General features: G+C 36.4%; 1 protein-coding gene across 3 annotated transcripts in view; it reads left to right on the top strand.

The window, feature by feature from the left end:
• The window catches only part of PPP3R1 (protein phosphatase 3 regulatory subunit B, alpha), a 69,278-nt gene that overhangs the window by 28,884 nt on the left and 12,718 nt on the right, over positions 1-27,676 (top strand). For all 3 annotated transcript variants that reach the window (XM_026484313.4, XM_057309389.1, XM_048222448.2), the window contains exons 2-4: positions 4,057-4,096; positions 24,898-25,074; positions 26,846-26,905. In XM_026484313.4, the coding sequence (XP_026340098.1) occupies positions 4,057-4,096; positions 24,898-25,074; positions 26,846-26,905 (277 nt within the window). The remainder of the gene's footprint in view (positions 1-4,056; positions 4,097-24,897; positions 25,075-26,845; positions 26,906-27,676) is intronic.

The raw sequence follows: 27,676 nt of genomic DNA, 5'->3' as shown, positions 1-27,676 counted from the left end.
CTTTAAGTGTTTGATTTCATTTATCTTGAAACTGTGTTCCTGTGTGTGTGTTTGTAGACCTAATTATAGTGTGGTGGTGGTAGTTCCTCACATATCCACCAATTTCTGGACATCAGCTGGACATCCTATAATTCAGCTCAATTCTGACACCATCTACCTAGAGATAGCATCAGATTCCAGTGAAGGGTGAAGGGCTCACCTAGCTCTAACCTCTTTTTAAAGTAGGCTTCTTGTAGATAGCATACGGTTGCATCTTCTTTTTTTCAATATTTATTTTAGAGAGAGAGACCTCCTGCGTGCGTGTGTGAGCAAGGGGCAGGGGCAGAGGGAGCGGGAGAGAGAAGCAGACTTCCTGCTGAGCGGGGATCCTGACGTGGGGCTCAGTCCCAGGACCCCGAGATTGTGATCTGAGCCAAAATCAAGAGTTGGATGCTCAACCAGTTGAGCCATCCAGGCGCCCCTACAGTTGCATCTTTTTAACTGTAGTTGTTAAAGTGATAAACTTAACATCGTATCCTTCTCAGAATGTTTGGATTTAAATCCACCATCCTGCTATTTTACTTCAAATTTTTTCCACATTTGGTATTTGTTTCTTTTTTTCCTATTTATCTGCCTCCTTTTGGATTGAGTATTCTTTATGATACCATTTTATTTATCTTTTTATTAGAAAGTGATTGCTCTAGGGTTTATAATATACATTTTTAACATTATGCTCTACTTTCAAGTAACATTATAATGTTTCCCTCATAGTGTATGATCTTGACAACATACATCATTTTTCTGTCTTACATTTGTGCTGCTCTTGTCATACATTTTACTTCTGTAGTACACGTTACACACCCCAGAATACATTTTTATTATGTTTGTGTTAGTTATATTTTAAAGACAATTAAAAATGAGAAAAAAGTGTTTTCTATTTACATAACATGTTTACCATTTCTGGTGATCTTCATATCTTGGTCTAGATCCAAATTTCCATTTATTATAATTTTTCTTTTGCCCAAAGAATTTTCTTGTGACATTTCTTATAGTGCATGTGTATTGGAGCTTAATTCTTTTAGTTTTTGGTTATCTGGGGAAAGCATTTTGCCTTAATATTTGAAAGATATTTTTGCTGGGCACAAGATTAGACAGGTTGAGGTTGAAGTAATCTTTTGGATATATGGGTTGTAAGTTAGGAAGACAGATGAGGCATTCATTGTTAGTGGATAAGCACCGAAGGGCTCCAGCTGGCCTGGTCCTTGGGTTTTGTGGATGCTGGCTAGCTGGGAATGATATAGATAGAGGATGGATGGTATCATTTATGAAGAATTGATAACATTATAAAGGTCAGTGGGTTGAAGAAACAAGGACCTAGTTTCAGAGTTCTCCCTGAAATACTATATAACCTTTTTGCCCTCAAGTTTTATTTATTTACTTAAGTAATCTCTACACCCATTGTAGGGCTTGAACTCAGGACCCTGAGATCAAGAGTCACATGTTTTACTGATTGAACCAGCCGGGTGCCCTGTGCCCTCATTTTTAAGACAATTATAATCATTATTGTCAAAAAAACCCAAACCAAAACAAACCAAACAGAAACACCCAACCCAACTCAGAATGACAATCCAAAGTATTATTGTATTCTTTTGAGAGCCTCTCAAGAAACATACTTATTCTTGGGGTAGAGTGAGGTTTTTTTTTTTAATGTATTTTAAGGGGCGCCTGGGTGGCTTAGTCGTTTAAGCGTCTACCTTGGCTCAGGTCATGATCCTGGGGTCCTGGGATTGGACCCGCACTGGGCTCTCTGCGTGGCAGGGAGCCTGCTTCTCCCTTTCCCTCTCCCTCTGCCTGCCGCTCCCCCTGCTGGTGCTTGCTCGCTTGCTCTCTGTCAAATAAATAGATAAAATCTTAAAAAATAAAAAATAATTTTAAAAAGTGTATTTTAAGAATTTAGGCATGAAATATGTGAGGCGGTAAAAGATAATCATGGTAAGAATCTTGACTCAAGTAAGGGGCGGAATAAGCAAGAACTCCATCTCTGGTCATTACTCTCCAGTTTTATTAATTTTTGCTATTTCTTCTATTTTAATATATATTTGAAATTTAAAGTAGCCTAGAATTAACCAGTTCTGGAAAATTGCAGTTATCTGCTATAATTTTCAAGGGAAAGACTAATTATTGGTGACATAAGAATTGACGATGCTAATTTACTGGTAACCTTTGTTAAACCTCAAATTTACATAGTATAAGATACTTTTAGGAGTTTAAAAGCTAATGAGCCAGATTAAAATGTTTTTTTCAGGCTGTAATCAAAAATTTCTTAGGCTCTTTTAAGTATAGTCATATGTTAATCCTATTGTACACATTGCTTGATGGGGTCAAGATTAGGTAAATGGAATGAACATAGGATGCATGCTATTCTGATTTTATCACTAAATTTTAAAAGCTCAATTTACATTATTTTAGATTCTGTAGACTTTTTTTTTTTTTTTTTTAAGATTTTATGTATTTATTTTAGAGATGGGAGTGGGGAGTAGCTGGGAGAGAGGGACAAGGAGACTCTACATTGAGCCGGATGCAGGGCTTGACTCCACAACCCTGAGGTCATGACCTGAGCTGAAATCAAGATTTGGATGCTTAACCGATTGAGCCACCCAGGTGCCCCTAAATTCTGTAGACTTTAAAAGATCTTCGTGATTTTTACCTCATGTGAGTCTGTTGTACTTGGAGTTTTTACCGTTTTAGATTTAGAACTACTCCTGGTTTTATTACTAATCAAATGGTGTGATCATCCACCAGGTACTTGACCTCCCTGGGCTCAGTTCATTAAGAATTATTAAATGTAGGCTTTGGGCCAGGTCTGTAGTTTTTCTAGAGCTCTTTTTTCCTTAAATAGATTCAAATGGAATCCTGTATAGAAAACAGATGGGTTGTTTTATATATTTTATAAATCAGGAATTCGGATAAATTATATCAATGTGGAGTTTATACATGAAATAAAACTTCTCAAGAAAAAAACTTGAATTGGCCTATCAGTGATGAGGTCGGGGAATATACGTGAGGTTCAGTGGGGTGGAGTCCGGAGCCGACGACCAGGAGAGAATTCTTGAGGCGTCTTTGGTGCAAAATTGGTGGTTTATTAAAACACGGGGACAGGACCCGTGGGCAGAAAGAGCTGCTGCTCCGGGTTGTGAGGGGTGGCTGATTATATACTATGGGGTTGGGGGAAGGTAAGGAAAAAGGGAGGTTGAGAAAGGTCTTTCATATGTTAAAGAAGACTTAACAGGATACCGGAGGCCTTGCCATTGTCAAGTTAAGGTTGTTTACCCCTCTAGTAAGGCATTAACATGAAGATAGTTGGGAACTTCATGGAGGCTGCAGATTATAAGGACATTTAATTGTATCTACATTCCCTTCCGGAAGCTAGGTTATTGGTAGAAATGCTTTGTTCTTGTAAACTGCTAAGACTTTCGTAAACTGAGGGAGACTTAAGTCTTGCAGGATTGTGGTATCTATAGGTTAACTATTTCTTTGTCCTTTAGGGCAGCCAGGAGTGCCTGAGGAATGTCAGGTACATCCCATGGTTGGGGGGGGGGGTTACGGGGTGTCAGTTTCTGCTTTGTCCTCAGCTTGCCTTCTCTTCCCTCATCATCAGCGCAGTTATAAATGTTTTTGGTTTTTTCTTTTTAAAGAGCTTTACAGTCTCAGGAAACTCTTCATTTAAATAGAGGTGGCAGGAGAAGCTTTTTCTGAGCTCTGTCCCAAATTGAATTCAGTTAGAGCCTTGATAGTCTCCAGTGTGTTACAATCTGGTATACAACATATTTAGGGCATTAAAAATATTTAAAATAAATTTTACTCAAATGTTTGTGTAAGTCACATGGCTCAGGCCTGTTTGATTCAAGAGCTCTTTCTGTCATATTGTATAATTTTTTTCATATCAAAAAACTGTAATTTATCTAGCTACTTTGGTTTTTTACTTATTTCCCTATGTTTTGTGACTCAAAGTATTTAACCTTTTAAAGAAATTTGTGCCAATTTTGTGACTAATTATTATTTATTTCTTTTCTCCAGGGAAATGAGGCAAGTTATCCTTTGGAAATGTGCTCACACTGTAAGTCAGATATTCTTGTTATCAAGAATTTCTTTATTTACACATACCTATGTATGTATATAAATCGTACCCCTCTATATATCTCTCTGTGGATAGCAAAGTTAGTCCTTAACTATTTAAAGTGGGTAATGAATTTGACTTAAAGTCTTTTTAAGTTATCAGAGTAGGGAAGTTTTTTTTAATAGAGCTGCTCTATATTATCTGCACTATGCTGTAGTTACAAATCAACCCTCGAATCTCAGTGGAGCAACCCAACAGAAGTCTTTCAGATGAACAGAGTTTCAAGTAAACAGCTGATTTATTTATCCTTTGGTAACAAAAAATGTTTGTTGAAGGCAAACCTTCCATAGACCAAGTAGCTATTGCAAAATATGTTTCTCAGGGGAATGAAGAGTGTAAAAAGTGTGGTTGGTCTGGTTATTTCTGACTGTACTGGAGAACATAAGGAAAGAAAATGACAGTTTTAGAAATTCTTGATTTAAGGATCAGTCAGAGGACCAGGGAGATTAAATAAAAATCATAAAGTCTCTTGTGTGGAAGGGCTATGATTGGGTAAGGGAGAGATCTTTAGAATTGGAGTAGGGACCTTTGATAAATTTAGATGCCATCATGAGATCCCAGAATCCCTAAACCATTCTGAATCTTCCTTGCCCTTTCTGTCCCTGTTTGATGCAGCTGGTTCTTCCTTGTTCGGAGACATCTTACCTTGCAATGAAGTGTCACTTCCTTTGTGTCTTGCTAAAACCATTTTCCCAGTTGCTCTTTATGTTTCGTTGGTCTCCTTTCTTTTCCCAAAACGCGTGTCCGTTTCATTCTCCTCAGCATCTTTGCTTGCTTATGAGCTCTGGGTAGAATGCTGTTCTGTCAGCTCTTTATTTGACTGACTTTGTTGTTATTCGGGTGTCAGCATAAATATCACCTGTTGGGAGATGTTCTCTCTCTCTCTGCTGCTTAGATTTCTCTCTATCATGAATAGTAAGTACCCTGTTTATTTTCTTTATAGCCGTTATAATAAGCTGAAATTATTATTTTATCTTACATTTTGTGACTTCTGTAATTAAAAAAAATTTTTAAATGGTCATGCTCTAAGACCAGTTACCTGTAATTCTGCCATCCCAACTCCTGTTTACATTTTATTTCACTCTTTCCTCCCAGGCTTTTTAAAATGAATTTCTTGTGTAATTATGATCATATGTAGGTGTATGTATGTTTCTATTTTAAACATGGGGATAAATTGTTACATCAGCATATTGATCAAAGCCAAACCTAATTATGACTTATTTGGCTTATTGGCTTATTTCCCTATGTTTTGGTAAACATAGGGGTTGGTAAACTACTGCCTGCCGTTAGTTTCTGTTAATAAATTTTTGTTGGAATACAGCTGTGCCCATTTGCTTACATAGTGCCTGTGGCTGTTTTCATGTGACAGTGGCAGAATTGAATAGTTGTAACAGAGACCATATGGGACACAAAGCTAAAATATTTACTACCTAGCCCGTTACAGAAAAAGTATACTGAACCCTGTTACAGACTGTTGTGGTCTTCTGGATTGGAGAACTGTCACTTCTGTCAGTGTCTGACCTACCTCTGAAATATGATCAAGATGAGAGTAGTTCCATACTGGTGCCCGGGTGTTAATCTAGATCTATAATTCTTGTCTCTGGCGCAGTTACTGTGTCAGTTGCTTTAGAATTGAAAGGATTCTGCTCAAAATCGTGCCTTGCCACTTAGTGTTTAGTTTGAACATGTGACACAATTATTTCTCCAGTTGCTAGTGGGCAAAAAGGAGGTCTGGAAATCTGTAATTAGCTGGGCTTCAGACTGCAAATAGAGTTGGGATTGGCTGTTGGGATTACAACAGGAAAGAGGTCTTAGAAAGTTAGTTTTTGTTTCTTTGCCAAGGAAAGAGGTCCCTAAGGGTACGCATATCCAGAATGGCAAAGGCCATTCTGTTTTTAAAAAATGGGTGGTAAGTATCTGAAGTAGATTTCATACACTCTTAAAGCTGCCCCTTTCAGTTTTATCATCAGAACTCAGTCTTCTTTCTGAGGACTTCATTTATGCTTCTTTGAAGCTGTTGAGCCTTGTCACTAAAGATCTGTACTTGTCAGTGATTGTTCAACCAGCTATGAATCTTATCTGGATTTTTCTGTTCCCTCTTTGGTTCACTATAATAAAATGTGCTTTTATCAATTTTATACACGATTTGGATGCATTTCCCCAAAGTGAACCTGTCCACATTAAAACCACTACTTTGCCCCTCCCCACATGTTGCAGTAAACTTTTTTTTGCTCGTTTAAGACACCTCTTCACTATTGGAAGAGCTTATTGTTGTCTGTGAATAGCTACTATTATAGATAAGATGTTTAAACTAATCCTTGAGGCACTTCACTATTTATACTTCCCTGTTCAGGTAAAATGATGTCATGCCTTCTCTTCCCTCCAAGACGCACCTCAATTCTATGTTCTTACTGAGGCCTTATGTAATTGTCTTTGCCTTGAGTGGTCTTCTTAACTCTTCAAGTAGTTTCTGTTTTGTTGTTTTAGTATTTAAAAGCGTGCTTTTTAAAAAGGTAAGAAGAATCTAAATTATATCCTGTAAGGTATTGTCTTTGGCTCTGTGATAAACAGATAAGCACCCACAAAGTGCTTACAGCCTGGCTATGGGGAGAAATTATTACAGTACAAGTAAACCATTATGAGAAATAAAAACAAAGGGTCTAAGGAGGGACAATTACTTTTGGTTAAGGACATTAAGAAAAACTTCATGGAGGGGCGCCTGGGTGACTCAGTCAGTTAAGCATCTAACTCTTTCCACTCAGGTCATGATCTCAGGGTCCTGATAGTGAGATCAAGCCCTTTGCCTGGCTCCGTTCTGGGTGTGGAACCTGCTTAAGATTCTCTCTCTCCCTCTCTCTTTCAAAAAAAAAAAGAAAAGAAAAGAAAACAAAACTTCGTGGAAGGGGTGATGCTTGAAAATGGCTTTGAAAACTGAATAGGATTTGAATGCTAATTAATTCTTTACCTGTCTGGTCCATTTGTTGTGGGTTTTTTTCCCCCAAATCTCCTTAAATTCCATCCAGTTCTTCAACATTCTATCCAAATCCCCTACATAATCCTTCCAGTATTCTGCTTTTAATTAGTGCTTTCTCTCCTGATTCTTAAGAAAACTGGAAACATTTTGTGTTAGCCTTCACATGCCTCCACTTGCACCTTCCACCCCTGCCTGCTGATTTTCCCAGTCCCATTCATACTTCACGAACTCCTTCCATCAGTGTCAGAATTTGTGTTATAGCTCTCTTATTCAGGGTCAGCCTCTTGTGCTTTTAACTTCATCTCTAGGACCTTATTTTGTTTCTCTGTTTTTGTCCTGTGTCTTCTATGTCTTCAGCCTCTTCATCTCTCTTCAGTTTACACATATAACCACCTATGCTGTGATTCTGATCCTGCACGTACCTTTCACTTTTTCTCATGCTTGAGCTTCTCAAAAAAAAAGAGCATATATAGTTATCTCTGTTTCCTTATTTCTGCTAATTTCTTGGTCTGCTAGCATTCTGGCTTTCATCTCTTACTACTGTAATGAAGCTGTTACTCTTAAGGTCACCTTCAGTTTATTGACACATTGCCTCTTTGCCAAATCAGGCAGGATTCAGAAAACCTGTAAAGTCATTTGTGCTGCTTGGGGAAATTGGAGCACGATTATTTAATATCAAGGAGTTAATTATTAATTTATTAATATTTTTTTCAAGTAATATTGTGATGTTTTAAAAAGAATTATTTTAGAGAGAAATACTGGTCAATTACAAGGAAATGGTATGTCTGGGATTTGGTGTAAAATAATTGAAATGGGTGTGTAAATAAAATAAGATTTCTCATGTGTTAATTGAAGCTGGTTGAAGCTGGATGATAGGTATATGGAATTCATTAAACTATTTGATTCATTAAACTATTGTATGTGTCTGAAATTTTCCATTACTAACAGGTTTTTTTTAATGAATGGGAAAAAGGAGAGGGAAATAACTAAGAATGGTATCAAGGATAAATACTTGATTTATAGCTAAGTACGGCACGCAACACAGCAAGCTTTAATAATAACAGGAGGCTGTTTAAGGACATTTTCACCAATAAAGGAGTTAAGGCACCGACAGTAGAAGCATAAGTGCGGTGCCTGGCGTAGAGCAAATGCTGAATAAATGGCTGCTGACTGAAAAAGCTATCAGGAGCTCATAGCTGGAGTAATAGACAACTCCTTGGATAATTTTAAAGGCTTTACCTTTGGTAAAACTCAGTAGTTACCAGTCACTCCATTCATTTTCATAAATAATCACAACAAATACTTACATGGCATTTAACATGTGCCAGGCACCATTCTAAGCACTTCACATACATTAATCTTTTTAATCCTTACAATAGCCTCATGAAAGAGGTTTACTTTCCCTGTTGTATAGATGAGAAAACAGGACGTAGAGGGACCTTCCGTAACATAGGCTTCAGGCCACACAGCAGCAGGTAAAGCAACAAAACCGTGAGTTGACCTCAAGTAGTCATGCTTGAGAGTCATGTTTTTAATTGCCTTCCTTACGTAGGTTTTACAAGGTTCATGTTACATTTATGTTTATAGAATGATTTTAGGTAAAACTGGGCTTGTCCAATACATAGATAGGTATTCTTTTCCCATCCTACTCTTCCTCCTCCTCCTCCTCATGTTTGTCTCTCAATTCCATGTTCACTTCTTATTGTGTTAAAGTATTCTAGGCCATTGTGACTTTGTTGTCTGTTGGCTAACCTGGCTGGACTAGGAAATGTATATATACTCTGTTGGGGTGATTTGCTCAAAGTTGAGAATTTAGTTATAAGTTGGCATGATAACTTGGAAAAGTGGCTAGTGCAAGATACTACTTTAGGTAGTTTAAGCAGAGGACTAAATGGGGGAATAGTTGGAAGTTTGAGTGAAAGCTCAGATTCAGCTAATTTTTACTGTTGATAAAACCAGTATAATTCTGAATGTTTCTGATAAAATTGGTAAACTTAGGTCTGGCTTATTTTGTAGACTGAATGTAGATGAAAGACAGATCTTTTTTTTTTTTTTTTTTAATTAACTAATTAATTTTATTTTTTTTCCCCTAAGTTTTATTTATTTATTTATTTTTTAAAAGATTTTATTTATTTATTTGACACAGAGAGACAGCCAGCGAGAGAGGGATCACAAGCAGGGGGAGTGGGAGAGGAAGAAGCAGGCTCCTAGCGGAGGAGCCTGATGTGGGACTTGATCCCAGAACGCTGGGATCACGCCCTGAGCCGAAGGCAGATGCTTAATGACTGTGCTACCCAGGTGCCCCTATTTATTTTAGAGGTAGAGAGCATGAGCAGGGGAGAGGGGCAAAGGGAGAGGGAGAGAGAATCCCAAACAGACTCTGCATGGAGCGAAGTCTGATGTGGGGCTCTATCCCACAACCCCAAGATTATGACCTGAGCCAAAATCAAGAGTCAGATGCCCAACCGACTGAGCCACCCAGGCACCCCAAGAAATCTTTATTTCTCAATTTTGCTTCACTAGAAGGTGACTTAAGAAGAGCTTGGCAGACCCTGAAGGCATGTCGTTTTGCATAAAGAACTATCTGTAGAAACCCTGAAGACCTAATTAGCCTTTAGGACAGTGCTCTCATTGTGAGTAAACAGTCTCGTATTCAGGCAATTTGTTTCTGGTTTGAGTATTTACAGGTGACTTGAAAGTGTAGAGACTTTACTTTGTGCTGTTAATTTCTGCTCTCAATCAGACGCAGGGAAGTTTACGTATTCATATTCTTTAGATCTAGGGTTTTTTTTGTTATGAAAACAAACTTCCAGAGAAGAAGTTAATCTAAGGTGAATTTAATTTCCTCTTTTATTTCTGCATTCCTCTTTTCCCTTTCTTATATGGACTAGCTTAATTCCATTCAGGATTCATTTATTTTGAAGATTTTATTTATTTTAGAGAGAGCGTACCCATGAGTGGGGGGAGGGACAGAGGAGGGAGAGACAACCTCAAGCAGACTGCCTGCTAAGCACAGAGCCTGACGCAGGGTTCAATCTCATGACCCTGAGATCATGACCTGAGCTGAAATCAAAAGTTGGGTGCCTAACTGACTGAGTCACCCAGGCGCCTCCCCCCCATTCGATTTTTAAATATTGTGTTCTAAAGAGTGATTTCTGGTTGACTCCCAAACCTTTATTCATCATCTCAGAAATCTTCAGAGGAAACCTTTTTAATATCAATAAAAATGTAGTTTGAATGTGTACAGGTCAAAATGTTTCAAAACATTTTATTCCTGTAGGGGTGCCTGGGTGGCTCAGTCGGATAAGCGTCTGCCTTTGGCTCAGCTCATGATCCCAGGGTCCTGGAATTGAGCCCTGCGTCGTGCCGGGTGGTCTGCTTCTCCCCCTTCTGCTCAAGCTTGCGCTCCCCCTCTCTCACACACATACTCTGTCTCTCAAATAAAATCTTTTTTTTTTTTAAAAAAAAAAAACATTTTATTTCTACAATACTATTTAGCATTAAAAAAACTTTTGTCATTAACTTTGAAATTGACTTTTACATTTGTTACTTTGATTAAAATATTCGTAAATATATCACATAGTTCATGTTTCTTAATCTACCAGCCATGATTTACCATTTACTTAGTAATTTAGTGATCCTGAACTCTATTTTACCTAGTCCACTGAGAATTACTTATATTCTGCTTTCTTTGAGTAAAACTTTAGAGCTGAATAATGGAGAGAAGGATGAAAAGTTTTCTAAAGTATAGTGTATGGCTTGAACAACTGGGTTTTGAGTTGTTACCTTGTTTTGTGTTACAGATAACTTTTTTAAAAAATTGTGGATTGTCCTCTAGGTTCTAAATTTTTTGGGGGGGGGGCAGGTAGTCTGAAGAAAAAGTGAGGTGCTAGACTATCCAGTTTTGGTATGGTAGCACTTACAAATTTGAGGTTTTAACAGTGAGGTACGTGACATGTAGTAATGTGATGGTCTACCAGAATCTGAATAATTTTGTAGCTGGTATGCAGAAATCAGTTACTTTAGCTGGTGAAAAAGCCTAGCCAACCAGGTAGGAAAAGTATGATGAATTCTTGGATCTCCTTCAGAATGTTAGAGCAAAGGGTAAGGAAAAATGTACAAAAAAAGAGATTTGGGGCACAAATACAGCAAGTAATATCTGCCTAGAGTAAATTTCAAGAAATGTAATAGATAAAATAGAAGCAAAGCTAATCAGTGAAATAGTAGATAATTTTCCTCACCTGTAAAATCAAATCTTCTGATTGAAAGAGCATTCTGATAATCAAGAAGTTTAGATGAAAAAAGATCAACATTTAGTTTCAACTTCTTTTGTAATTTTAAAATTGCAAGAGTAGAAAGAAAGTCCTAAAAGCTGCTAGACAGGGAAAAAAATTGCCTAAAAAGAATAGAGTCTGTTGGCATTGGATTTCTTAGCTCCAGCAGTAGATATTAGAAAGCTGTGGAGCAATTTATTCAAAGTTCTGAATTCCTAAACCCAGAATTTGATACCAGTTTAAATGATTATTCACGTATGAGATCAAATTAAAGACATTTTCAGAAATTTAAGGACTTGGGAAATTTACCGTTCTTAAGTTCTTGAATATGTACCCAGAAAAATGAAATAGAAGTTAAAGAAGATGAAGTGAGATCCAAGAAACCAAATCTCTAAGACACCAGTGAAAAGGTGTCTTAGAGAAAAGGCTAACAGCTATGGCAGTGGCCTAGAAAACAATTGGTACAAATTAGGGCAAGAAGCTAGAATTATCTGTGAAGAATGTCTTCAAGAAGAAAGAAAAGCCATTATATATAAGTTGTGTGCTAGCACCTACCTTCCTCTCCTTCCTTCCCTTCCTCCCTTCCAGAATTTCTTAACGTAAAAGGCAAGTCAATAAGAAAAAAACAAACAAACCCTGCATATGTAGTGTCACATTATTGATAAACCAGATTGAACTCTGGAATAGCCACAAGTAAGTCTTGAATAATTGGTGTTGAAAGTAAAAGAAGGCTCTTAAATATGCGTTCTTTTGTGAAAATACCGTATCTTGGGGGTGAGTTTGGGATGGGGAGTGGTATAGAACTAAAGAAAAGTGCAGCTAAGTGTTTAAATGCAACAGAACATAGCAACAGATAAAAATAAGAGGAAAACCTGGAGAATATGATGTGTAATGGGTTGGGGTTGGATTTGACTTACAAAACAATGGAAATCTTTAAGAGCTGTATCTTTTGAATAAGATATGTTACTGACCTACACCGTGTACACTTAGGTTTAAAAAAAAAAGTGTGGCTTTTAAGCCATTGTTATTAATAACAGTGAGGAAACTCGTGTTTTTATGATCTTATAAATATTATGTCTTATAAATATATGCTTTTTCATTCAGTAGCTTATTGCCTATTTTGATTAGAACCACAATGTAGATAAACCCAAAGGAGAAAAACAACATCAATACAAACACCGTCAGTAGAAAAACCAGTAATGTATAAGTTGGGGAACGCCTCAGAATTAGGTGTTTGATTTTTCTGTGTCTGGAGTGAGAACATTCTTATTATTCCCTTCTCTCCACACTTAGCCCAAAAATGCAGTTTGAGGAACAGCAGTGTCCAATATCTCTTAGCCTAAGCTTTTATACTAACTGTTCACATGGAACTAACACAGGAAGAGAAATTAGATCAGAAAGCATTTCAAGAAGTCCTGTCATTCAGCTTTGCCATCAAGCTTTATAGCATTAAGCAACTTACTTAACTCACTGGGCCTGTTTCCTCATCTTAATTTTCTCATCTCCAAGGTTTCTTTGAACAGTTTACATTACATGGCTTTTCTACGACAAATTTTCTTCTGATGCTCAGTTAGCTCTGAAAACAATTTTAAGAAAGAATTTTAAGATTACTGCAACTGTGCAGCTTATTTTGACATTTTTGGACAACATCCAAAAATGAATGAGTTCCGGTGTGATGGATCATTTTTGGCCATGCCTTTTATATAAGGTAGGAAGAAGTCAGTGGAACATACAGCATTCACATTTTGAAGGAACATTCTAGAAGAAAGAAAACACAATTACCAATATCAGTAATAAAAGAACTGAAATCATTACAGATCCCATATGTAAAAGATAACAAGGGAATATTACGAAGAATTTTATGCCAGTAAATTCTACACCTTAAAATAAATGGAAAAATTTCTTCAAAAACAAAAGAACTGACACAAAAGCAGTAGAAAATCTTAATAGAATCTTATTTGTTAATGAAACTGAATTCTTATTTAAAAATCTTTCCACAAAGAGACCAAGCCACATGGCTTTACTGGTAAATTATAGCAAACATTTAATGGAAAAAAAAATCAAAATCTAGATTACTTCGGAAAATAGAAGCTAGCATTACACCATTAGCAGTATCAAAGACATTATAGAGACAACTATAGACCAACATTCACCATGAATGTAATGCAAAAATCTTTAAATGTTTGTAAATTAAATCCAGCAATATGTAAAAAGGACAACAAAACATGACCAAATGGAATTTATCCTCAGAGTATGATTTTTAAATAAAAAACAATATAATTTACTGTGCAGACAGAATAAGAGGAAAAAACCATGATTTTATCAATAGAGGTAGCAAAATCTTTGACAGAGTTCAGTGGTAAATACTTTTAGCAAATTAGGAAGAGAAAGGAACTTCCTAGCTTTGATAAAGCATCTATAAAACTCTCATCATACTTAATGATGAAAGACTGAACATCATACTTAATGATGAAAGACTGAATGCTTCCCACCTAAGATTGGGAAAAAGGCATAGTTTTTCACTCTGACCAAATGTAGTCAAAATTGTAGTAGAGGTCCTGGTCAATACATTAAGTCCAGAAAAAGAAATAAAATACATTCAGATTAGGAAGGAAGGAGTAAAAAATAGTCTTTATTTTCAGATGATATCATTGTGTGTATAGCAAATCCTGAGTTACTAGAAATAAGTGAATTTGGCAATATTGTAGGATACAAGGACAGTATGCAAAAATCAGTGGAAGTTTAATCACAATAATTAAAATGAAATTGACAGAAATACCATTTATAAAGAATAAAAAACATGAACTATTCATGTAAAAATTTAGCCTAATATATGTAAGATTTGTATGCGTAACTATAAAACATTACTAAGAGAAACTTAAAAAGACCTCAGTAAATAGAGATAACCACATTCATAGATTGGAAGACTTGATACTGTTAGGGCATCATTTCTACTCAGACTGATTTATAGATTCAAGTCAGTCGTTAGCAGATTCTCAGCAGGCTTTTTGTAAAAATTACCAAACTAATTGTCAGTTCCATATGGAAATGTACAAGTCTTAGAACAATTTTGAAAAAGAGCAAAGTATGAGGACAGTGCTCCCTGTTTTAAAGATTTACTATAAAACGTATTGGCATAAGATAGACAAATCAAGGTAACAGAGTAGAGGGTATAGATCCATATAAATACATACATACAAACATATACACACACACACACACATATGTACCTTCACTGGTAAATATGTAATTTGGTTTCTAATTTTTATTTAATTGAAATATAGTTGGCATTGTGTCAGTATAACATGTAAATTTAAGGTGTACAACATGTTGATTTGTATAGCTGATTTTTTTGAAAGATTTGTGTATTTATTTGAGAGAGCACAAGTGGGAGGGGTAGAGGGGAGAGAGTCTCAAGCTGACTCCGTGCTGAGCGTGGAACCTGACCCAAGGCTTTATCTCCGAACCCTGAGATCATGACCTGAGCCAAAATCTAGAGTTGGACACTCAACTGACTGAGCCGTCCAGGCACCCTTGTAGAGTTGATTTTTCACAAATGTGTCAAAGATACCATTGTAAGGGATACTTTTCAACAAAATATAACTATATTTTTATATGGAATAAAAATTTGCCTCTACCCTTATACCATATACAAAAAATTACATGGGTCATAGATTTAAACGTAAAAGCTAAAACTATGGAACTTCTAGAAGAAAACATAGGAGAAAATCTTCACAACCAGGATAGACAAAGATTTTTAGTACACATAAAACATGAATCATAAAAGAAAAATGGATTTTGTCAAAATTGAATATTTTTGCTGTGTACGATTTTATTTATTGAGCACAAGCAGGGGTAAGGGGCAGCGGGAGAGGGAGAGAGAGAGAATCCTAAAGCAGACTCTGCGCTGAGTGTGGAGCCCGACGCAGGGCCCGGTCCCGTGACCCCAGGATCATGATCTGAGCTGAAATCAAGAGTCAGATGCTCAACCAACTGAGCCACCCAGGCGCCCCACATTTTTGGTCTTTAAAAGACACCTCTGAAAAGGCAGCTTACAGACTGGGAGAAACTACTTGAAATACCTGCACCTGACAGAGGACTTGGATCAGTCAGTATAGAGACAGAATTTCACAACTCTTTGAGACAACCCAGTTTTTAAAAGGGTAAAAGATTTGAACAGTCACTTCACAAACGAAGATAGATGAATTTGACAGTAATCACATGAAAAAGATGCTCAGGATCACTAGTCCTCAGAGACGTGCAGATTCAAACTGCACGCTGCTGCCACCCGCTAGGATGGCCGCACTTACAAAGACTGACAGTGCCGCATGTTGACAAGGACGTGGAGCTCCTGTAGTTCTCCCGCACTGGTGATGAGAGTGTAAAATGGGACACCACTCTGGAAAACTTTTTGACTGTTTCTGAAAATTGAACATATGCTTACCCCGTGTGACATAGCAAGTCCGGGAAAACATTTGTTTGCAAAAAGAATTTGTGAATGTTCTTGGCAGCTTTATTCCTAATAGTCCCAAACAGGAAACAATAGGTATGTCTAGTAACTGATGAATGCATTAAAAAAAGTGTATATCCATACAGTGGACTGTACTATTCTGCAATAAAAAGGAACAAACTATTGACATACAAGACAACTTGAATTAATGTAAAAAAACTAGATGAGAAAAAGTAGATATAAGAGTACATCTTTTATGATCCCATTTATATGAAATTCTAGACGTAATTAGTTAATAGAAAGCAAAACAGTGGTTACCTGCAATTGGTGGTGGGGGACATGATTGATTGCTGAAGGGCTCAGGGGAGCATTTTGGGATGATGGAAATATGCTTTTATCTTGATTGTAGTGATGTTTACTTACAGAGTTGTTTACATTTGTCAAAATCTATAGAACTATGTTTTTAATAATATATTTTTGGAACATTGGTTATTTCTCAAAGTTGGCTTAAAATTTCTTATTAGTATTTTACAACTTGGTAATTCTTGGTGCTGATGTCTAGCTTTTTGCATATTTGACAATTCATTTTCTTAAAAAGATTTTTATTCATTTGAGAGAGAGTGAGTGAGAGCGTGAGCAGGGGAGAGGGTCAGAGGGAGAGGGAGAAGCAGACTCCCCGCTGAGCAGGGTGCCCAACGTGGGACTTGATTCCAGGACTCTGGGATCGTGACCTGAGCCGAAGGCAGATGCTTACTTAACCAACTGAGCCACCACGCGTCCCCTACTTTGTTTTAAAATTATATAAAAATTACAATCTAGAAACACCAAAAGTACACATTGCGTCTTGCATTAGAAAATTGTGATATGCCCCTAAAATCTAGACCTTTTAAATGGATGAAAGGTTTTCGTTGTAAGAAAAGACAGCACAAATTTGTGTGACTGTGTGTTGTTCATATTTCATAAAATACTTTTTCATTTCTCTTGTGATATTGGTAGGTTTTTTTTTTCCCCAAGATTTTATTTATTTGACAGAGGGAGACACAGGGAGAGAGGGAACACAAGCAGGGGGAGTGGGAGAGGGAGAAGCAGGCTTCCCGCTGAGCAGGGAGCCCGATGGGGGGCTTGATCCCAGGACCCTGGGATCATGAGCCGAGCCGAAAGCAGATGCTTAACGACTGAGCCACCTAGGCGCCCCATTGGTAGGGTTATTTGTTGTCAAACAGTTCCTTGCAGAATATAAATGTTAAACTGTCTTATACACAAGGTCATTACAGAATTTGGGGGTTTTTTGGGAACTGCTTATGGAGGTTTTATCTGTGACTATCTCTGCTGCGCCCTCTGGTGGTTTTTGCATCTTATTTGGGGTAACATGAAAGTACATTACTCATTACCTTTGTAGGAGATATATTTTACAGAAGACTTTAAAACTTTAAAATCAAACTTTTATGTTGAGAAACTTCCCAGTGCCTTGTATTGATAACACTGTAATGCTTTATTCTTGTGATAGTCTTTATAAGAGTCATTCAGTACATGTTTCTTCATAAGAAATTTTGTCATGCCTGATGGCTCTTTCCAAAATATGTCTAAGACAGAAATTCTGAGATTCCTTATTACAGTAATCTTTCTTAATAGTTTTCATTCTATAATATAGTTCTAAATATCCTGCCATACAAAATACATAGGGGAATCTCTTCTTGGAAATATCATGTATAGTGTGGATGAGGCTGGAATATTTTATGGTGCCAGAAATTAAGGAGGTGCTCAAAGTGGGGATTGTTGATAGGTCACACAGAAGCCAACCTGAGATAGTAAGTACCTAAACAAAGCAGGAAAAATTTGATTAACAAGTAATGACATTATTGGATTTTAACCTATAGAGTAAAATAAATATCTGTGAATCCATGCTGTTATATGAAATAAATAGGGAGAAGGGACGGTTTTTAATTTTTTCTTAAATAGGAACATTTCAATGTAGAAAGAGGGGGAAAAAATACCGCAGTAATAAGGTCTTGCACACAGGATTCACCTATGGATGCTAAAATTAGGTCACAGTTTTAGGAGGAATAGGATTTTTGCATAGTCTCAAAGTTACTGCCCCCCCACCCCCTTTCCCTGATATTTTTTGATACCAAGGGAAAGGTAATTGATTTATAATGTTGAAATCTGACAGACACCACCTTGGTCAAGTGATCAATATTAACATCACTAGCAAAAACACACTGACGTTGTGAATCCTTTGATAACCGCGTGCTGATAAGGACACATCATTTCTATGGTATTCTTGCCCCAAATGTCCAAATTCATTCTAATCGTGAGAAAACACCAACATGAAAGCTCAAGCTCAGGGACATTTTACAAAATATTGGATTAAAAGTTTCAAGACAAGAGAAAAAATAATAGTTGTCATAAATTAGAGGAGACTAAGGAGAAATTATTTTTAAAAAGTTATGAAAAAGTCTCAAAAATAATAGAGTTCCCAGATATCTCTCATCTAGCTTCCTCTAATGTTAATGTTTTACTAAACCATAGTACAGTTACCAAAATCAAGAAATCAGCATTGGTACAATACTGTTAAACTGCATATTTTAGTGAAAAAACTGGTGACATCTGAAAGTTTTCTTTTCCAGGATTCTAAACAGGATCCCACATGACATTTAGTTGTTTCTTCCAAAATATTACTACTGCTAAAAGGATTTGAAAAGACTTTTTGTTCTTAGATGATTAATAGATTAACAGTAAATTATTTATAAATTAGCTATTTGAAAGAGTTTCCTTAAGGAGGAATAGTCTTGTTTCTGTTGACTGCTACACAATTATTGGGAATTGCCTGAAGTTCATGGAAAGTTTATTTTTCTACCATTCTGCTTATTTCTTTTCATTCTGAGAAATCTCAGAATCACTTAGAAGAGCTTAGACTTCAAAGTTGTTTTTCTTTTAACCCTAACAGTGGAGTAGCAGCTTGGAGTGCATGTAGTAATAATATTAATGCTATAGCAGCTAGAGACACCTACATGCCTTCTATATAATACTATTTTGGAATCTCTTTTATTCCTTTTTTCTAAATGAGAAAAAAATATGAAGGGAGATGGTTGTTTCTTTATCTGAGAGAGTGATGAATGAATATGCAGCTTTCTCTTAGTAGTATATTAACTCTAGTACTAATATGTCCAGTTGACAGTATTTATTAAAATTTACTGTAGCTCTCTTCAATATATGTTGTTGGGAAAACTGGACAGCTACATGGGCAAGAATGAAATTAGACCACCTTCTTAAACCATACTTAAGAATAAATTCAAAATGGATTAAAGACCTAAATGTGAGACCTGAAACCATAAACATTCTAGAAGAGAATGCACAGGCAGTAATTTCTCTGACATGAGCTGTAGCAGCATTTTTCTAGATATATCTTCTGAGGCAAGGGAAACAAAAGCAAAAATAAACTCTTGGGACTTCATCAAAATAAAAAGCTTCCGCATACCAAAGGAAATAAAACTAAAAGGCAATCTACGGAATGGGAGAAGATGTTTGCAAGTGACATATCGGATAAAGGGTTAGTATCCAGAATACATGAAGAACTGATAGAACTCAACGCCCCCAAAACAAATAATTCAGTTAAAAATGGGCAGAAGACATGAACAGACATTTCTCCAAAGAAGACATACAAATGGACAATAGACACATGAAAGGATGCTCAACATCACTCATTGTCAGGGAAATGCAAATCAAAACTACAGTGAGATATCACCTCACATCTGTCAGAATGGCTAAAATAAAAAAACAACAACAACCAAGAAATAAGCCTTAATGAGGATGTGGAGAAAAAGGAGCCCTCTTGCACTATTGGGGGAATGGAAACTGGTACAGGCGCTGTGAGAGAACATGGAGGTTCCTCAGAAGGTTAGAGATAACCCTACAATCCAGTAATCGTACTACTGGGTATCTACCCCCAAAATACAAAAACACCAAAGGGATACGTGCACCCCTGTGTTTATAACAGCATTATTTGCAATAGCTAAATTATGGAAGGGAGACCAAGTGTCCATTAATAGATGATAAAGAGATGGTATATATATACAATGGAATACTGTTCCGATATAAAAAGAACGAAATTTCCATTTGCAGCAAAATGGATGGAGCCAGAGAGTATAATGCTAAAAGAAGTAAGTCGGAGAAAAACAAATACCATACAATTTCACTCGTGTGGAATTTAAGAAACGAGCAAAGGGAAAAAAAGACCCGAACCAAGAAACAGACACTTAACTCTAGAGAACTGATGGTTACCAGAGGGGAAGTGGGTATGGGACTGGGAGAAATAGGTGATGGGGATTAAGGAGGGCACTTGTGATGAGTACTGGGTGATGTATGGGATTGTTGAATCACTGTATTGTACATCTGAAACTAATAAACACTTTATGTTAACTGTACTGGAATTGAAAACTAAAAGAAAAACCAAAATAAAACACATATCAATGCAAAAAATAAAATTACCTGTAGCTCTTAGAGCAAATTCTTAATTATTTTGTGTGTTAATAAGATCCCTGAAATCACTTGTTAAAATGAGTAACCGTCTCGATTTCACCTTTATCCCTGAGTATAGTCAGGGTGCATTAATGTGGGTAAGGTCTCAGCAGTTTAATTTGGTGTTTTCTGTGTTAGCAATCCATCAGTTCCATATTAACAACATTGTATTTCATAAACTCTGATGGAAAGATGCAACTTTTTAGTATCCTGCTTAAATTTTAGAGAGTGATGTATATGACTTCCTAAGATTCTTTATTTTAGTACTCTGTATAATATAGGTTGAATAGGTGGGCATTTTCAACTATTAAAAGTGATAGTCCTTCCAAAGGTATCCTTACAAAAAGTAGAAAAATAACGTGTTTTAACTTGGCAAAACATATGAAAACGAGTATCTCTGAGTCACAAGATGAGTCAAGAGGGTGAGGTTTGTTTTTTTTTCCCCTTGTCCATCTGTTTTAAGGGAGTATGATCCCAAGGGGTAGAAAAAATCTTTAATGAAAGTTGGTACTCCAAATTGGAATTTGTTCTTTAATATTTAACTTGTACTAAGTGCAGATCTGAAACATATAATGGTACCACGACAGTGGGTTTAATCTATTTCAGAGATCTGTGCCTAATTTGTAGGCGATTGGTAAGTGCCCATATTTCAAGAATGGAGATGCTGTTTCATATTTAGCGTAAGGTTAATCCTGCAGCACATCTGGTCTGCAGGGCTGGCAAGTGGAAGTGCTGAATAACTGCTTCTCTGGTGACAGTAAAGACCAAATAGATCACTTTGTTCCATACCTAAAATAACTATTTTTATCATTTGTTTTTGAAGACTAGCTTTCTTCGATCTTGGCTTTAAAAAATATTTATGGCATTGCCTACTAGGCTAACCATTTACAAATACTGTAATTATTTAGGTACAGAGTCCTCCAGTTCAGCTAGTCTCAACTAGATAGTAAGTACTAAGTAAGTAGCCTGTGTCTTACCATTTTGAGGCAAGCAGGAAGGAAGGGACAGGAGGAAATAAATGGGTGGTTGGAGAATAGATAATGCCTTCTTTCAAATTAAACTGGTTTCTAAAAGAATCTCAGGGTGAGTTTTGGCTGCAAGGAATGTGTGAGAATGGTGGTGAATAGAAGATTAGACAGAGCTCATTCCCTCCAGGTCTTACATCAGGGACTGTGTAAAAAGCCAGTTCTGTTGAAGTGTGATCACTGGCACATTGCTTTGCCTTTGAGGAAAGTTGTAACTTCTCATCCAGAATAGGTATCAACTGTTTTATAGTATTTCATAAGATATTTAAAGCAAAAGACAGAAAATGGTTTTAAATGTTGCTTTAAGGGCTTTGCCAGAGAATGAATTAATGATACTTAGTAACCACAGGACATACAGCTAGTATCCCCCCCCCCTTTTTTAATCAGAGAAAAATTGATAGGGGTCTCCTCAGTGGAGAGTTCAGGGCAGGACATTCCAATAGAGGGTATATAAGGAAATGGAGGCATGAATTTCGTTCTTTCTGAACAACTGTGCCGAGAGCATTGTAGCAAAGGTAAAGATAATGCGGGAAGAGGGGGGAAATTTAAATTGAGGCTAAATATTGTCAAGGGCTCTAGATTTTTTTATCCTGATTGTATTAGGAAGCCACTACAGATCTGTAAGCACAAGAGCTAGCAATTTAGCTGAATGTGCCTTTTAGAAAGATCACTGATGGCAGTGTAAAGATTTATTTGATGGCTTATGATTTATCTTTATTATTCCTAAAATTTCTTATTCGTTTGTCAAGACTGGAATGCTGTCTTCTGGATTAGTGGGGTTTTCCCGGTAATTGAAACAATAATCCTTCACCTCAGTTTCAGTTTCATACTGTGACTCGGTAACCTGATATTTACGTCCCAGCCTTAGTAAACGGAATCTGAGGGTCTGTAAGTAGTATGGTGCTATATTTCTGCCTTTACTCTTTGCAGTTAATGATACACTCTAGAGCTGTTGCTAAATGAGAGGCTGCTGGTGGACACTTGTCTTTCCTTTTGCAGATGTTCAACGTCCTCATCACCTTTTCTGGTTTGTGGTTATAAACTAAGGCAAAACTAAAGATTACTAGAAAAAAGTAGCTAACTCATCCTTGGTATGTAGAGAGAGGAGAGTAGCTTTCAGCAAAATCTGTGAACTTGGAGAAACTGTTCTGAAAGATTTGCTTACTGGTATCTGATTAGATAAGTAGTTTTGCTCTAAATTCTGATGGCATTTTTTGATCAGTAAGTTTTAAATCTTAAACTCTTAGAATACTCATTTAAAACACTTATTGAGCACCTTTTATGTACAGTGTACAGAAGAACAATGAAAAGTCGTGGTCTCTGGTCTGAGGTGGCACGTAGCCATGTAAATAAATAAATGAAAAGCATTTGAGGGACTTCATAAGGTTTTTTCTCCAAGATTAAGGATGTCCAGTTTCATCACAGAACATTAGAAAATAAGGTTTATTTGAACAGTTTGCTTTTATCATCTGTTCATTAAAGAAGGAATACTCTTTAATAGAGGCTCTTTGCAGTTGACGTTTTTATGAAGTGTGTATTTTGCTGTTGGAAGCAGTGTTTAGATGAATCATTAAGAAAGGCATTTCTGTTATATTAAAATGTATTTTTGCACACCTCAAATGTTGTAAAAATCACATGTCTGGGAAAAGTATGGATTGGATAGACCACTCATTATGCAGCTTTGTAACAGAGTACTTAGAAATACTATTATGATCTTGAAATTTAGCACAAATAACCTCTGGCATTTGTATTAATAAGCACCATAGCAATTGATTTATTAGCCTCAAACTAGGACTCGTGCTTCCTATTTTGGATTTTCCTCAAGGTCCTTGAGGACAATCATCTTCAGCAGAAACTAATTTTATAAAAATTAAATAATGAGGCAGGGTATAGTCACCTTTGTTAATTGTGTTTTGAGGTTTGGTGGTGGGGAGAGGCGGAGTGGAAAGATGAGGAAGTATCTTTGCACCTCGTTCATTTGTTACTGGTACTTTTCACCACGTTACAATGTTGGAAAGCCTTGAAGTTCTTGAAGCCACTAAACTTTCTCTTGTGCTCTCTAAAGTAAGGCATTTGTTATTTTCACCTTTTTTCTTAAGATTTTATTTTATCAAGACTTGCTCTTTGAGAAAACTTGGTCCTTTTCCCTTCCTTCATAACATTCTAGGAAAAGTCCCTACACACCAGTGACATTTTTTTTTAAATTTTTTAAAAAAGATTTTATTTATTTATTTGACAGAGAGAGAGGCAGCCAGCGAGAGAAGGAACACAAGCAGGGGGAGTGGGAGAGGAAGAAGCAGGCTCCCAACGGAGGAGCCTGATGTGGGACTCGATCCCAGGACTCTGGGATCACACCCTGGGCCAAAGGCAGATGCCTAACGACTGAGCGACCCAGGCGCCCCACCAGTGACATTTCTGTGCTGTACTGAGTGACACGACTCCCTTTGCCAATTGCATATGAACTACTTCGTATCAGAGCAGCATGTGGTAGTTGTACAGTCTGTACTTCAGTCATTCAGATAATTCTAATTTTTATTCCATTTTAAGATAATATTTTTATATTTAAAAAATCTGTTCTTTAACTTTTAAGTTCTTATAATGAGGATGCCATATAGTTGAATTTTCAAAAACAGTTTGCAGTCTCCGTCTCTTAATACTGTGGGCTATAATACATGTATACTCTTGGGCTGCGTAACATTTGACTTGTTGATTTTTTAAAATTTTTTTTTAGGAAGCTATGTTTTTTAATATACTTGTATTCTGCTCAGTGATTAAAATTATTTGTATGAATTAGTCTGATTTCTTAAAGAAATGAAAACAGTAACGTAATTTAGAAGAAAATTATCTTTTTCAAGAATATATATGCTGCTAGGAGACCTGATACTGAATTTTTATAGAGTAATTACAGACTAATGCAAACATTTCTTAAGTTGTTTTTCTTTAAAGCATTGAAAAGTGAATTTTGCTAGCTGTGGTTTTTTTGGTTAAAAAAAGTAAAGGCCTGTGTTTTATTTGCTCACACTTGCTAAGAATATCTCTGGAAGAGTATTCAAGAAATTGCCTCCGAGGAGGGGAATTGGATGTCTACAAGATGGAACAGGAGGAAGGCCTTGAATTTTGAATCCTGTTCAAACCATGAACTATTAGAAATAAATTAAACTTTAAAAAGATAGGGAAAAGATAATTTTGGTACAGAACAGAGATGGATTTAGCCTGCCTCGTAGGAATCACCTGACTTCCATGATCAGCTTAGCGTTGCAATCCTATAATATCTTGGTGCAGTATACAGTCGGTTGTATGTTATGGCAGGGGCAGGCAAACAAAAAGGTAACCAAATAAAAATATTATGACTTTCTCTCTCATAAGGAATTAAGCAATAGTGTATGAAACTCCTTTAATTAAACTAGAAATTAAACTATTGATTAACTGCTGGATTTTTTCCCCTATAATTTTTATAAAATCATTTGTAAATCTTGCTGTCTTTTTTGGTTTGCTTTTAGTTGATGCTGATGAAATTAAAAGGCTAGGAAAGAGATTTAAGAAGCTCGACTTGGACAATTCGGGATCTTTGAGTGTGGAAGAGTTCATGTCTCTGCCTGAGTTACAACAGAATCCTTTAGTACAGCGAGTAATAGATATATTTGACACAGATGGGAATGGAGAAGTAGACTTTAAAGGTAAGAAAGTAGTTTAACAAGTTATGTAATCTATGACTAATCTTACACTTTTGTGTATGAAAAATGTCTGATAAATTTAGTTTTTTAAAAATGTGTTTATTGGTGATTGTATAATTGTTAAATTCTCAAAATCTGTGGTATATGAACCTTAATGAACTAGGGTCTTTTACTGTTTCATAAATGATGAAATTGTCCTTTAAGGTAAGCTTTAAAAAAATTTAGGCTTTCCTTTGTTTTTAGAAAAATCAGTCTTACCTCTAGGGAAACAATATTAGAGCTGCATTTTTATTTATTATTTTATTTTATCTTATTTTATTTATTTAACAAGACAGTGAGAGAACACAAGCAGGGGGAGTGGCAGAGGGAGAGGGAGAAGCAGGCTCCCCACTGAGCAGGGAGCCCAACATGGGGCTCGATCCCAGGACTCTTGGATCATGACCTGAGCCAAACGCAGATGTTTAACTGACTGTAGGTGCCCCAGAACTGCATTTTTAGAAACCCTTTTTAAAGAATGAGATTTAATCACTAACCAATATAAATTAAAGTGTAGTAGTAAGGATGTGAGCATTATACAAAGGGTTATTTTAGTTAATCTAGATTTTTTTTTTTAAGATTTTATTTATTTATTTGACAGAGATAGAGACAGCCAGCGAGAGAGGGAACACAAGCAGGGGGAGTGGGAGAGGAAGAAGCAGGCTCCTAGTGGAGGAGCCCGATGTGGGGCTCGATCCCATAACGCCGGGATCATGCCCTGAGCCGAAGGCAGACGCTTAACCGCTGTGCCACCCAGGTGCCCCTAGTTAATCTAGATTCTTATGTAAAACAATAGTGCTTTTGCCATGGTACAAAATTTTATATTTGATTCTGTGATTTGTCATCAACAGATTTTGTGTTCCAGGGACTGAATTTTAAGCGAAGGGGGATCTAAAGCTGATTTTATGAGTGTTTAGCAGGCAGTGTAGAAAAACGATCATTTTCATAAGGCTTTATATTAAATGGGTCTGAATTTTGGAACCAGAAATTCAAAATTATTTTTTTTCTGGCAAAACATTGTATAATCAGGGAGCTTGGCTGGCTCAGTTGGAAGAGCATGAGACTAATGGTCTAGGTGTCGTGAGTTTGATTTCCATGTTGGAAGTAGAGATTACTTAAAATAAATTTGAAAAAATTAAAAAGCCCAAAACAATATATAATCTTTTTATAATACTTTCTTTTTTTAAGATTTTGTTTTTAAGTAATCTCCACTCCCAATGTGGGTGCTCAGACTTACAACCTTGAGACCAACGTTGCATGTGCTACCTACTGAGCCAGCCAGGTGCCCCATGATCTTTTTATTTTTTAAAGATTTTATTTATTTGCTTGAGAGAGAGCGAGAGACAGCACAGAGGGACAGGGAGAAGCCGACTCCCCACTGAGCAGAGAGCCTGACATGGGGCTTGATTTTTTTTTTTTTTTAAAGCCCCCCTTTTATAGTTACATTCTGAAGAATATGTCGCTTAGTGGTAAGCTCAGAGTTCCTTATAATATTGTTCAAATTGATTTAACCTTAGAGAACTTCCAAGTTCAGATTAAAAATATACATATAGAACCTTGTTTGTTGAAGCTTCAAATTTGGTATTTCCAGTTTAAAACTGCTTTAGTAATATTTTCTTTTGCAGCAAGGAAACATCCTTTTGTGGATATGAGAGTTTGTGTGTGTGTGGGGATATGTATTTTTCTACATAAAAAAATAGAAACTTCTGATTTGTAAATACTTTCTGTTCTTATTCAGAATTCATTGAGGGAGTCTCTCAGTTCAGTGTCAAAGGAGATAAGGAACAGAAGTTGAGGTGTAAGTATTTTTCTTCACTGAGTTCATTCTCCCTCTTATGTCCCTACTACCTTATACTGCATTATAATCTCCTTTTAACATATTCGAAAAGATGTCTTTTATTCTAGATTCTTAATATATGTAACAGCAATTTTATATTCTGGAGAAAATCCTTTTAGGAGATTACAACTAGTATTTTAAAAACAATGTGTCACTGTTGCTTGTTAATTGGATAAAAACAAAACAATTTCTTTCTACTGAAAACAGCTATGTAAACTATGTGTCTTGGATAAGATTTTTTGATGAAAGTGTGAAGAAATGTTCAAATGTGATTAGGTAAACTTAGTTTATACACTTATTTAGCCAGAGGTCCACTATTTTGGTTTATGTAGACAGCCTCTATGACAGTGAACATCTGATACCTTTTTAAGGTATTCAGCTCTTAACTGGAGACATTTTATTCAGTTAACAGTTCTCCGAGGCACAGGATATATGCAGATAGCCTTTGTAAGTGCTCTTAATATAAATGAGAATAATAGTGATAGCAATTGCTATCATTTATTGAGCTTTTGCCATGTTTCAGACACTATTCTAAGCAATTCACATGTATTACGTGTCATCATAAACTGCTCTAAAGAACCTGGGAGGGTGGAAACTGTTACTAGTCCCAATTTTATGTGTAGAACGCTATTTGGCCAAGCACTCTTGACTGCAAAGCCCACACTCTTACCCAGCTGTGTTTAACTGCTCCTAGATGCATGATCAAATGTGGGAAGGAGCCATCATCATGGT

This window comes from Ursus arctos, unplaced genomic scaffold, assembly GCF_023065955.2.
Source record: "Ursus arctos isolate Adak ecotype North America unplaced genomic scaffold, UrsArc2.0 scaffold_8, whole genome shotgun sequence".
Classification (NCBI taxonomy): Eukaryota; Metazoa; Chordata; class Mammalia; order Carnivora; family Ursidae; genus Ursus; species Ursus arctos.
The sequence above is the reverse complement of the archived record's forward strand: the minus strand, read 5'-3'. Positions and strand labels throughout refer to the sequence as shown.